This window comes from Colobus angolensis, unplaced genomic scaffold (genome assembly GCF_000951035.1).
Source record: "Colobus angolensis palliatus isolate OR3802 unplaced genomic scaffold, Cang.pa_1.0 Scaffold527, whole genome shotgun sequence".
Taxonomy (NCBI): Eukaryota; Metazoa; Chordata; class Mammalia; order Primates; family Cercopithecidae; genus Colobus; species Colobus angolensis.
The window spans coordinates 481843-494022 of NW_012118788.1; the positions used below are offsets into that span (position 1 = coordinate 481843).

At 50.3% G+C, this 12180-nt stretch overlaps 1 protein-coding gene across 3 annotated transcripts in view; it reads right to left on the minus strand.

Moving 5' to 3' along the window:
* SMARCB1 (SWI/SNF related, matrix associated, actin dependent regulator of chromatin, subfamily b, member 1) overlaps positions 1–12180 on the minus strand; it is a 46098-nt gene that overhangs the window by 23090 nt on the left and 10828 nt on the right. For 2 of the 3 annotated variants that reach the window (XM_011960843.1, XM_011960842.1), the window contains exons 4-5: positions 7752–7889; positions 5406–5533 (exon numbers count right to left, since the gene is read on the minus strand). In XM_011960843.1, the coding sequence (XP_011816233.1) occupies positions 5406–5533; positions 7752–7889 (266 nt within the window). Of the gene's footprint in view, positions 1–5405; positions 5534–7697; positions 7890–12180 lie in introns of all 3 variants that reach the window. The other variant, XM_011960841.1, reaches the window with a different exon arrangement.

A 12180-nucleotide genomic window follows, 5' to 3' on the forward strand; every position in this document is an offset into this window, starting at 1 on the left:
TGCTCACTGCAACCTCTGCCTCCCAGGTTCAAGTGATTCTCCTGCCTCAGCCTCCCGAGTAGCTGGGATTACAGGCATGCACCACCACGCCCCGCTAATTGTTTTTGTATTTTTAGTAGAGATGGGGTTTCACCATGTTGGTCAGGCTGGCCTCCAACTCCTGACCTCGTGATCCACCTGCCTCAGCCTCCAAAGTGCTGGGAATACAGGCGTCAGCCGCTGCACCCAACACTTAGTTTTCTTTCATCTAAGAATGTGTTGACTAAGAATGTCCAATATCGCTCATTCCTGAACAATATTGTCACTGGGTACAGGATGCTAGATTAATAGTTCTTTTCTTTCAGTACTTGAAAAATATCATGCCACTTCCTCTAGCCTCCAGTTTCACATGAGAATCTACCATCATTTGGCTGGGTGCAGTGGCTCACGCCTGTAATCCCAGCACTTTGGGAGCCCGAGGTGGGCGGATCACGAGGTCAGGAGATCAACACCATCCTCGCTAACACGGTGAAACCCCGTCTCTACTAAAAAATACAAAAAAATCAGCCAGGCGTGGTGGCAGGCGCCTGTAGTCCCAGCTACTCGGAAGGCTGAGGCAGTAGAATGGTGTGAACCCGGAAGGCGGAGCTTGCAGTGAGCCAAGATAGCGCCACTGCACTCCAGCCTGGGCAACACAGTGAGACTCCGTCTCAAAAAAAAAAAAAGAAAAGAAAAGAAATCTACCATTATTCTTATGGTCTTTTCCCTATAGGTAAGTTGTCCTTTTCTCTGATTGCTCTCAAGATTTTTTTCTTTGTGTTGAGTTTCCAGAAGTTTAATTATGATGTGTCTTTGCATGGATCGCTTTGGGTTAATCATAATGGGCTTCACTTGGCTTCTTGAATCTATCATTTGATTTTTTTTTAAACTTAAAAAAAAATGTTTTTGAGTCAGGGTCTCACTCTGTTGCCCAGGCTGGAGTGCAGTAGCTCAATCACGGCTCACTGAAGCCGCAACCTCCCGGGCTCAAGCGATCCTCCCACCTCAGCCTCCCAAGTAGCTGAGATCACAGGCACGTGCCACCACATCTGGTGAATTTTTGTAGAAATGGGGTTTCACCATGTCACCCAGGCTGGTCTTGAACTCCCGGGCTAAAGTGATCTGCCCACCTCAGTCTCAGGTGTGAGCAACTGTGCTCAGCCTCATTTAATATTTTAGAGTCCAAAACAAGCATGTGGATATAAATCTCTAAAAACTTGCCTTCTATAGCCAAGTGTAGACACTCAGGACCCTAATCCCTCCTTTGCCTGTGTGCCCAGACAGATTCCAAACCTCTTCCTGAGGCGATTCCCTTGCTCCCTTCTGGGCGAAGATGGCATCTATGTCTGCATGTGTTCTAGTTAGGCAGCTCATCTTTTCTGGAGGATTTTAATACTTCCCTTCCTCAGCAGACTGTTAAGGCAGGTGATACCATACTTCACCAGTGATTCAGAGAAGCCCTACTTCAAGTCCTTTTCAGAGAAGATAACCTCAAATGCATCACAGCACCTACCAGAAACCTGAGAAAAATCCTGCTTCTTTTTTTTTTTGAGACAGTCTCACTCTGTCGCCCGGGTTGAAGTGCAACGCCATGATCTCAGCTAACTGCAACCTCTGCCTCCTGGGTTCAAGCGATTCTTGTGCCTCAGCCTCCCAAGTTGCTGGGACCACAGGCATGCACTACCACACCCGACTAATTTTTATATTTTTAGTAGAGATGGGGTTTCGCCATCATGGCCAGGCTGGTCTCAAACTCCTGGCCTCAAGTGATCCTCCCACCTCACCCTCCCAAAGTGCTGGGATTACAGGTGTGAGCGACCACGCCTGGCCAATCCTGATTCTGAAGGTGGCCTGAAGAACATACACTTCATTCATGCTACTCCAGTAATGCTACTTTACATATTTAATCCCACTGTGATAAAGACTCTCATGCCACCTTTAAGATGATTTGAAATTTCAAAGCAAATCAGTGACAATTTTGGCACGGCCTTCTAACCACCAGTTAAGAATCACAGCTCTTACAAACGCTAAATACCACCCAGAGCTGAGGAAGAGTTCGCAGAACAACACTATTTTGGTTCTCCACCAGTTAAGACTGTGTTCTAAATTACTTTCAGTGGACATCATATTTTACATGAGAACTCCTAGGAGGAACAGCCCAGTGAAACTCACTGTGGAGTTCATGGATGATCCTGGTCTTCCTTACTACACCATGCCCTCTTCCTGAGGGCTGTGGGAAATCTCAGATTCCAGGACCACGTGTGATTCTACTTCTTCAGAGCCACAGGCTGCTGCTAACATTGACCACACTGAGTGTGCAAATGATCCTCATGTCTCACTCTGCCTGGTTCTAAAAAGGCCCAGAGCCACGCCCAATTCCCAGCAATGTTCACCAAATAAAATCTGAGTACAAGCTCCCTCTTCAACTTGAACATTTCTTCTTTATCCAGTTTTTCCTAACCACTTCATTTTCATTTGCTTTAGTCATTTGGGCCCAGTGTACTCATGGTAAGCTTCCTTACATGCTTTTTGGAACAGGGCGGGGGTACAAACAAACCAGAACTTTCTATGTGTTGCTCAAAGAAACATAACGAGACAGAGCATGGACTGATCCAATGTGAACAACTAAATTCCTATGCTGCGCTAGATTATATGATAAGAGAAACAGCAGCCGGGCACAGTGGCTCACACCTGTAACCCAGCACTTTGGGAGGCTGAGGCACGCGGATCACCTGAGGTCAGGAGCTCAAGACCACTTTAACCAACATGGTGAAACCCCGTCTCTGCTAAAAATACAAAATTAGCCAGGCATGGTGGCACATGCCTGTAATCCCAGCTACTCAGGAGGCTGAGGCAGGAGAATCACTTGAACCTGGGAGGTGGAGGTTGTGGTGAGCTGAGATCATGCCACTGCACTCCAGCCTGGGCAACAAGAGCGAAACTCCATCTCAAAAAAAAAGAAAAAAACGGCAATGAAAAACAAGGCCCCTGACCTTAAAGGGTTGAAATGGAGAGGGAGAGACAAGAATTAACAAATAACTCTGATGTGGGCCAGCAGAGATAAGTGGGGAGCTTGGCAGAGATAACAGGCATTGTGCAGCACTGGTGGCCTGGTCCCCATGGGCTGTCCTGTCCCTGTTCTGGGGCATGACCAGTGAACTGTACCTGTCCCCATCTACACTCAATACAACCTCCTGGAGTCTCTTGCCAGTGTCCTCCCTCACCCATGTCTCCTCTCACTGGCGTCCCCACTCACCAGCTGACCTGTGGGACCTAGGGGACAGGCACCTGGCAGATGGCTCTCAGACATTCTTCTCAGGGCTGAGCAGAAGCCTTTGGACTCAGGCCTGGCACTAGTGTGAGCAAGTGGTAGTCCTAGCACTCAGGCCTAGCATGCCGAGTGCCTGGGGATGACCAAAGGAAGCAGCCTAATCCTTCCAGAAAGCTCAAGGCAGCTACAACCACTCATACTCTCCTCCCTTAGGAAATCCCTTTGGAGAGAAAAATGCTGCAACTATGTTATCTGCTGTGGAGACATCTACAGCAGAGGGTGTTTTAGCAAACAAAGGTACCTCGACCCAGTAGAAAATGCTGCACTGTTTGAAGATTAAAGAAATCAGAAAGAGGCTGGGTGCAGTGGCTGATGCCTATAATCCCAGCAGCGTGGGAGGCCATGGCAGGCGGATCACCTCAGGTCAGTTCAAGAACAGCCTGGCTAACATGGTGAAACGCCATCTCTACTAAAAATACAAAAATTAGCCAGGCATGGTGGCGGGTGCCTGTAGTTCCAGCTACTCAGGAGGCTGAGGCAGGAGAATCGCTTGAACTTAGGAGGTGGAGGTTGCAGTGAGCTGAGATTGCGCCACTGCACTCCAGCCTGGGCGATAGAGACTCCATCTCCCCCCACAAAAAAAGAGAAACCAGAAAGATACTTATGATAAGTGAACAAAAATAAAATAAGACTTGCTCTATAGTGACAACTATGTTAAATATGTTTGCATGTGGAATTGACAGAGAGAAAAGGTAAAACTGAAAACATTATTCGGGTGGTGAGAATCTGATGATTTTAAACATTCACTCATTTAAAAATAACGCTCGGCACACAGCAACATGCCTGTATTCCTAGCTGTTTGGCAGGCTGTGGCAGGAGGATTGCTTGAGCCCAGCAGTTCAAGATTACAGTGAGCTATGAGAGCGTCCACTGCATTCCAGCCTCAGCAACAGAGTGAGACTCTGTCTCTTAAACAAATAAAATAAAATAGGTAAAATAAAATAAAGATGGGCCGGGCGCGGTGGCTCAAGCCTGTAATCCCAGCACTTTGGGAGGCCGAGACGGGTGGATCACGAGGTCAGGAGATCGAGACCATCCTGGCTAACACGGTGAAACCCCGTCTCTACTAAAAAATACAAAAAATTAGCCGGGCGAGGTGGCGGGCGCCTGTAGTCCCAGCTACTTGGGAGGCTGAGGCAGGAGAATGGCAGGAACCCGGGAGGCGGAGCTTGCAGTGAGCTGAGATCCGGCCACCGCACTCCAGCCTGGGCGACAGAGAGAGACTCCGTCTCAAAAAAATAAATAAATAAATTAAATAAAATAAAATAAAGATGACATTCCCTGCATTTTGTCTGAATATAAAGAGTATGTTCATTATGAAAATTCAGCAGGATACAGACACTAAGTAAAAAAAAAAAAAACAAAACCTGGTATTCAACAAGATCTAAAAAAACAGTAATAATAAAATAAAATAACAAAAATACATTCTAACAGACTTAGAAAAAAATAGGAAAATAAATGCAGGCATGATCCTCCCTCCCAGATGGGATAAGCAGTCTAGACACTTGGGATGCATACCCTTCTAACCTTTCTGTCTACATTTGCACAAAGACTGAGTTCTGTTCAGGCTTTGAAAGCCCAGGAAGAGCCAGAAGAGATGGCATCTGACCCAGGACTTACAGACTGAGGATATCTAAAGAGATGACCAGTTAGGAGAGGAGAGAGGCATGAGGCACACATGCAGCTTCACATAGCAGAAACAGGGTGGTGGACAGGACCCAAGGCAGGTGTGTGCAGGGCTCGGGGGCTGAACTAGGTCTGAGTGGCATTGTCATCATCATCCATGCTATGCAGACCAGCCACCTCCCATGCCAGGCCCCTTGGGCCACCCAACCTCAGTATGGGGAAAGGAGTCCGAAGTTCACATGCCCAACCCACAGTGAACAGCAACAGAACCAGGGCTGAACCCAGAGCCCACACCCTCCAAAACTATGCCCCGATGTCCTGCGTGTCAGGTCCAGAATCTGCCTGACAAGCAGCTGGTAGGAAAGGGGACTGTTCCCACATAACACACAGGGGCTGGGGCCAGGCCCAGCCAAGCCCGACTGCCTTGTACCATTCATGTTCCAGGTGAAGGCGTCTCGCAGTTTCTGCCCATCGATCTCCATATCCAGCCGGATGGGGACCAGCACCTCGGGCTGAGATGCATTCTCGTGGATCACAGCTGGGTCATGGTCATCAAAGCTGAAAGTGAAATGGAAGCAACAGTCAGTGAGGGTGCCAGGGCCCTAGGTATGCAAATTTTCAGCCTCCCTCTCTGCACAGCAGGCCTCTGCAAACCCATCTGGGGAACATGGTCACTTATCAGCTAACAGCTGAGGCAACAGGGGTCCCGGGGCCACGGTCTAATGGGGACAGGTGGGGCCATAAATGACAAGCACCAGTCTGTCTGCAATAGGATCGACCCGGGCAGTGTTGGAACAAAACCCAGATGTCCTGCGAAGGGATAGTTAAGTCTGAAATTTGACAGGACTTTCACAGAAGGCTGTGGGCAAGGAGAATAGCATTTCCAGAAGAGGAAATTTTCCAGTAAGGCCAAAGCAGGTGAATGGAGGAACTGCTGAGGACGCACAAACAGACCACAGAGCACAGATTCCATGGGGGGCAGTGGTCAGGGATGCTGCAAAGCTAGCGGGTGTCGAAGCACCCACAGTTCTCCTCTCAGGCTACGCAAACTGGCCACTGCCCTGAGGGAGTCCCAGGAGAATTCCAAGCAATGGAGTTGAGTATTTTGGGAAGATAAAGAGGAAAGAGTTGGGCAGGCAGGTTGGTGAGATGGAGCTGGAGGACAGAGGACACCTAAGGGCGTCTGGAAGCATGGAGAGGGCTGAGAAGGGCCCCCAGCAACCTTGGGAGGCAGATGGAAGAGAGAGAGAAACGAGCTGAGTGCCAGGCATGAATGTGCTGGGAAACAGACAGGGAAAGGCGTAGGGGTGCTGGAGGAAAGGGGTGGCCAGTCTAAGGGAGAAGGGGACAGTCAACTAGGGATGGGAAGAAGAGATGGAGGGAAGGAAGAGAGAAGGAAAAGGAGGAGTTGGGAGGATGGGAAGGAGGGAAGGAGAAATGATGGAAGGAAAGAAAGAGGAAAGAGGGGAGGAGAGAGAACGGGCTAAACCTTAGCAGAGGCAACCGCAGGGCAGAAGCTCTGGGAGGTCTGACAGCAGTGAGGGTGATCTCAGGCCTGAGGCAGAGTGAGTGGGGCAGAGTATGGCAGTGGCAGCACCAGGCCAGGTTGGGCCTGGCACCCCAGTGAGAACTCCTGCTTCTGCTCCAAGGGTGATGGGGAGCCTGGAGGATTTTGTGTGGAGAGGTGACATGATATGCCTGGAGCAGAGGACACACCAGCTGCAGAGCTGAGAAGGCAACAGGGAGGGAAGGCAGGGGCTGCTACAGACCCCAAGGAGAGCAGTGGGGGGCTGGCCAAGGCAGTCCCAGGTGGGACCCTGGAGAGACTGGACTTGCTGTGTGAGGAAAAGGCAGGCCTTGGGAAAGAAACCTACAGCCTGAGCAAGGAAGAGGGCTGGATCTCCATGCGCCGAGATGGAGAAGTCTTCAGGCAGCATGAGGCTGAGGGGGTGAGGGCAGCTGAGGAAGTCTGGGCCGCAGAGGTGAAAAACAGACCCCGAAGACATCTACAGCCTAATCCCCAAAACCTGTGACTGTCACCTCATATGGCCAAAAAAGGAGACTTTGCAGATACGATTAAGTAAAAGATCCTGAGAGGTTAACCAGAAGGGCCCTAAATTACATCACCAAGCGTCCTTCTAAGAGACACACAGGGAGATTTCACGCAGAGAAGGCCACGTGACCACAGAGGCCGAGACTGAAGTGAGGCGGCCACAAGCCCAGGAACGTGGCAGCCCCCAAAGCTGGAAGCAGCAAGGACCGAATTGCCCCGAGGGCCTCTGAAGGGAGCACGGCCCTGTCCACACATGCATTTGGTCTAGTGAAACCAAATCCGGGCTCCTGGGCAGAACTGTGAGGGAAGAACTGTGCACTGCTCACAGCCACCAGTTTGTGGTGGTTTATTCCAGCAGCCTCTGGGAAGCAGTGGCACGGTGGGAGTCATGTGGATGGCATCTGAACCATCAGACTGGCTGTGACCCACTCATGTGAAACTGAGGGCAGAGAAAGGGCCCAACGACCACGCCCCGAGTAACTCCACTTGAGGGGCCAGAGAGGTGAGGAGGACACAGCAAGGTGACAGCAGACAGAGCCAAGGAGGCTACAGATAATGTCCTGGAGGTCAGGCAAACACAGCGGTTCAAAGAGGAGGAGGTACTGTAGCATTGTGGGGAGCACAAGGTCAAAGCAGTGTTTTTCTGGGGAGGAGGTGACTGAAATGTGCTGGAGAACTAAGGCAGAATCAGCACAGAGGGTGAGCGCAGCGACACATCCGCACCAAAGGGGGAAGGTTCTCTTCTTGTCCCGGCCCATGCGGTTCCTATTGATGGTTGTGGAGCACGGCACGGCATCCAGGTGGTGGGAGCTGTTGGGCAGGGTGGGTACCCACTGGCTGTTCCTCTTGGCCTTTTGTTCCCTGGGGAGATACAAGAAAAGTCCCCCCAGTCAGTCTAGGAGCCTGATCCTGTCCACCAGGAATCAACTCATGCTCAGGGGATGCCCACTGTACCTCTGTAAGGCTCGAGGCTCCCGTGGGAGTTGTCTGTGCACCTGATTTTGCAGGAGCCTGCTCCCCAAGCTGTCATCAGATGCTAGAGGCACCTGGGCAAGGGCAAGGGTACGGAGGGGTACCAGATACAGCCCAGCACGCAGGTCAGTTGCTAACCCACGGCCATGGTGTACTGCACTATGAGCCAGGCATGGCTCCACGGAAGCACTTCCTGGAGATGCGGGAAGTGGTACAAGGGGGAGGCTTGTACAAGGGGTGGACAATAGAGCAGAGCCTTAGACACCAAGTCAGGGTTCACGGCAGGGAGGGCACAGGCAGCAGCAGGGAGGAGAGACTGAAGGGCAGTCCAGGGAGGGGGCCTCCAGGGAGGGGCCTGATCACAGGTCTCACATGCTCCGTGAGAAGATGACTTTACTCAGCAGGTGGCTGGGAGTCCCCAGGGTTTTGCAGGAAGAGACGTACGTGATCAGGCTGTCATTTTAGACATACCAGCCATCCTGAGATGGACTAGGCAAGGCCTCTGGCCTCCGAGCTTCCAGAGCAGTAGAAGTGAGAAGATGGGTTGATAAATACCTTCCAGAGGTGACATCCAAAGTAATTTAAATAACCCATGTCCCATGAAGAGTTTGATCTTCTCTCCCAAATTCCAGGTTACTTTTACCAAAAGCGCCAGGGGCAGCGGCTCACGCCTGTAACTCTGGCACTTTTGGAGGTCAAGGTGGGCAGACCACCTGAGGTCAAGAGTTCGAAACCAGGCCAGGCGCGGTGGCTCACGCCTGTAATCCCAAAACTTTGGGAGGCCAAGGCAGGTGGATCACCTGAGGTCAGGAGATTGAGACCAGCCTGGCCAACATGGTGAAACCCTGTCTCTACTAAAATTACTAAAATTAGCCAGGTGTGGTAGCAGCCACCTGTAATCTCAGCTACTCAGGAGGCTGAGGCAGGAGAATCGCTTGAACCTGGGAGGCAGAAGTTGCAGTGAGCCGAGATCACACCACTGCAGTCCAGCCTGGGCAACAAGAGCGAAACTCTGTCTCAAAAAAAAAAAAAAAGGTGAGTTCAAAACCAGCCTGGCCAACACGATGAAACCTCAACCCTACCCAAAATACAAAAATTAGCCAGGCATGGTGGCACACGTCTATAATTCAGCTACTCAGGAGGCTGAAGCATAAGAATCACTTGAACCCAGGAGGCGGAGGTTGCAGTGAGCCGAGATCAGCCACTACACTCCAGCTTGGGTGAGATGGCAACACCCTATCTCGATAAAAAAAAATATATATACACATATACACATACACACACACACACACACACACACACACACACACACACACACACACACCAAAAACTATTTTAAACAAAGGCAAAGGCTCCAGGGCTGGGTGAGACAGATGAGAGCATTTGGGTGCCTGGTGTAGTGTGTGCGTTCCCATTTTCCCTGGCAAGGATGTGAGCAGGAGCAGGCAGCGACTGTGTCACTTCCCCGTGTAACCCCAACACCTGCACAACCACTTCTGCAATAACTATTCAACAGTTCAGAGCAAGTCATGACAAAGGTTTCTTTCTTTTTTCTTTTTTTTTTGAGATGGAATCTCACTCTGTCACCCAGGCTGGAGTGCAGTGGCGCCATCTCGACTCACTGCAAGGTCTGCCTCTTGGGTTCACGCCATTCTCCTGCCTCAGCCTCCTGAGTAGCTGGGACTACAGGTGCCCGCCACCTCGCCCGGCTAATTTTTTTGTATTTTTAGTAGAGACAGGGTTTCACCATGTTAGCCAGGATGGTCTCAATCTCCTGACCCCGTGATCTGCCCGCCTCGGTCTCCCAAAGTGCTGGGATTACAGGCATCAGCCACCACACCCGGACGACAAACGTCTGATAGTGCCCTCTAAAGAGGGACCCGGGAAGATAGCACAAAGGTCCTTCTCCTTTCCAGAGGGTGGGAGGGCAGAAGCAATATCCAAGACCTGCCTGGACTCTGGGCCCTTTAACTCTTTTCCCTTCTAAAGTGGGAGTCACTTACACGTCTGATGCTAAGACTGGGACTACCCCTTGATCGCTGGTAGGGGTAGGGAGGATTTTGTAGTACCCATTTTGGGGAACATGAAATCCGCTTGGGCAGGGACTAAGAGAGGGGACAGCAAGACAGGGGTCCCCTCTACAGCCTATCTGGGTCATGGCTCCTAATCCTGGCCGCTTGGACTCAGAGTGTAATTTTATTTTATTTTTTTTAATAGAGATGGGGGTCTTACTATGTTGCCCAGTCTGGTCTCAAACTCCTGGGCTCAAGCAATCCTCCCACCTTGGCCTCCCAAAGTGCTGAGAGTACAGGTGTGAGCCACCACACCCGACCCCAGAATGCAAAATTTTAAGTAGCACATTCCTGAGCCCCACCCAGGTGAAGTGACTTCCCACCTCTGAGGAAGGGCCCAAGAAGATGGGTTCTTTGCAGCTTCCATGGATGATTCCCAGGCAGCTGAGCCTGTATTTGGAAACCACAGATCTTGACCACCTCCTCTTCTCTGAATAGATATGTTAGAGCCTGGGCTGAGCCCCTGCCCCCTCATCCTGCCCTATCTCAGTAGCAAGTTCTCATTTCCAGGTCTAGCTACCAACCCAAGTGAACAATGCAAGTGTCACCAGACACAGTGAATGTGACTAACACGCTCAGCCATACACAGAATCTGCAAATCTAAGTTATAAAAGTCAACCTTCCAGCCAGGTGTGGTGGCTCACACCTGTAATCCCAGCACTTTGGGAGGCCGAGGTGGACAGATCACCTGAGGTCAGGAGTTTGAGACCAGCCTGGCCAACATGGTGAAAGCCCTTCTCTACTAAAACTACGAAAATTTAGCTGGATGTGGTGCCAGGTGCCTGTAATCCCAGCTACTAGGGAGGCTGAGGAAGGAGAATGACTTGAACACAGGAGGCGGAGGTTGCAGTGAGCTGAGATCTCACCACTTCACTCCAGCCTGGGTGACAGAGCGAAACTCCACCTCAAAAACAAAACAAAACAAAACAAAAAAACACCCTTCCTTCTATTGCAATCCCAGGATCCGTAAGAGAGGGCACCCAGGCTCTGCTCAAACTGTCCAATGACAGGATGAGTAGGGTGCCCGTCCCCCTATTGGGCTGACTGAGTAATGTGGAGTCAGCCAAAGCTATTTCCCTCAAACCTCTGCCAACCCCCACCCCTAAAGACTTGACCTCCAGGGCAATGGAATTCCACTCCTGCAGCTGTTCCTCACGTCATGATCACCAAGAAACTGTTTTATCGCCCCATAAAAGATTCCCAGCTGACATGTGCAGAATTAAAGTGCCATCCATATGTACACAATTTCCTTCTGCAACTTCCCTGGGAAGGCCAAGCCATCCTTATGTTCTTACCACATCCCTTGGGGGAAAAAGAATCTGCAAAGCACACGCCTGTAACACTGGCCAGCCTGGCGGTGTGCCACTTTTCTTTGGGGGGAATCATAAAAAAGATTTTCCATAACCACATCACTCTGAACAATAATCCTTTTTCTTCCTTAATGCTCCTTGGGCTTTGTGCAGAGAAATGCATACTTTCTCGAGAGCTGAATGCACAAGGTAGATGGGTACAATCTTGTATTCTGCACGTCTCACCCACAGGACCCGTCTCGGGTCACTGCGGAATCTACTTAATTACACCACGTACGGGTCACACCTTTGTCCATTCATGTGGCTGACCCGTCACTAACCTAGGCTTTCCTTAAGGCTGGGTACTTAAGCGACTCCATATTCTCCAGTATTATTCACAATGCTACAAAGAATCTCTGTACATGTAGTGGGTTTATTGATTCATTTTGTTCTTTGAAAATATTTCTTTGGGACAAATTCCTAGGGGTGGTATTAGTGGACCAGAGAACAAAAAAGTTTGATGTCAGGATGCTTTACAAAAAGGGCACTCCTGGCTGGGCACAGTGGCTCACACCTGTAATCCCAGTACCTCCAGCATACATGAGCGCAGTTCCATCACACCTTCCCCAATTCCTTACATTGCCAGTTTTTTGTTTTATGCTTGGAATTTTTATATTTATTTATTTACTTATGAGACGGAGTCTCACTCTGTCGCCCAGGCTGGAGTGCAGTGGCGCGATCTTGACTCACTGCAATCTCCACCTCCCAGGTTCACGCCATTCTCCTGCCTCAGCCTCCTGACTAACTGGGACTATAGGC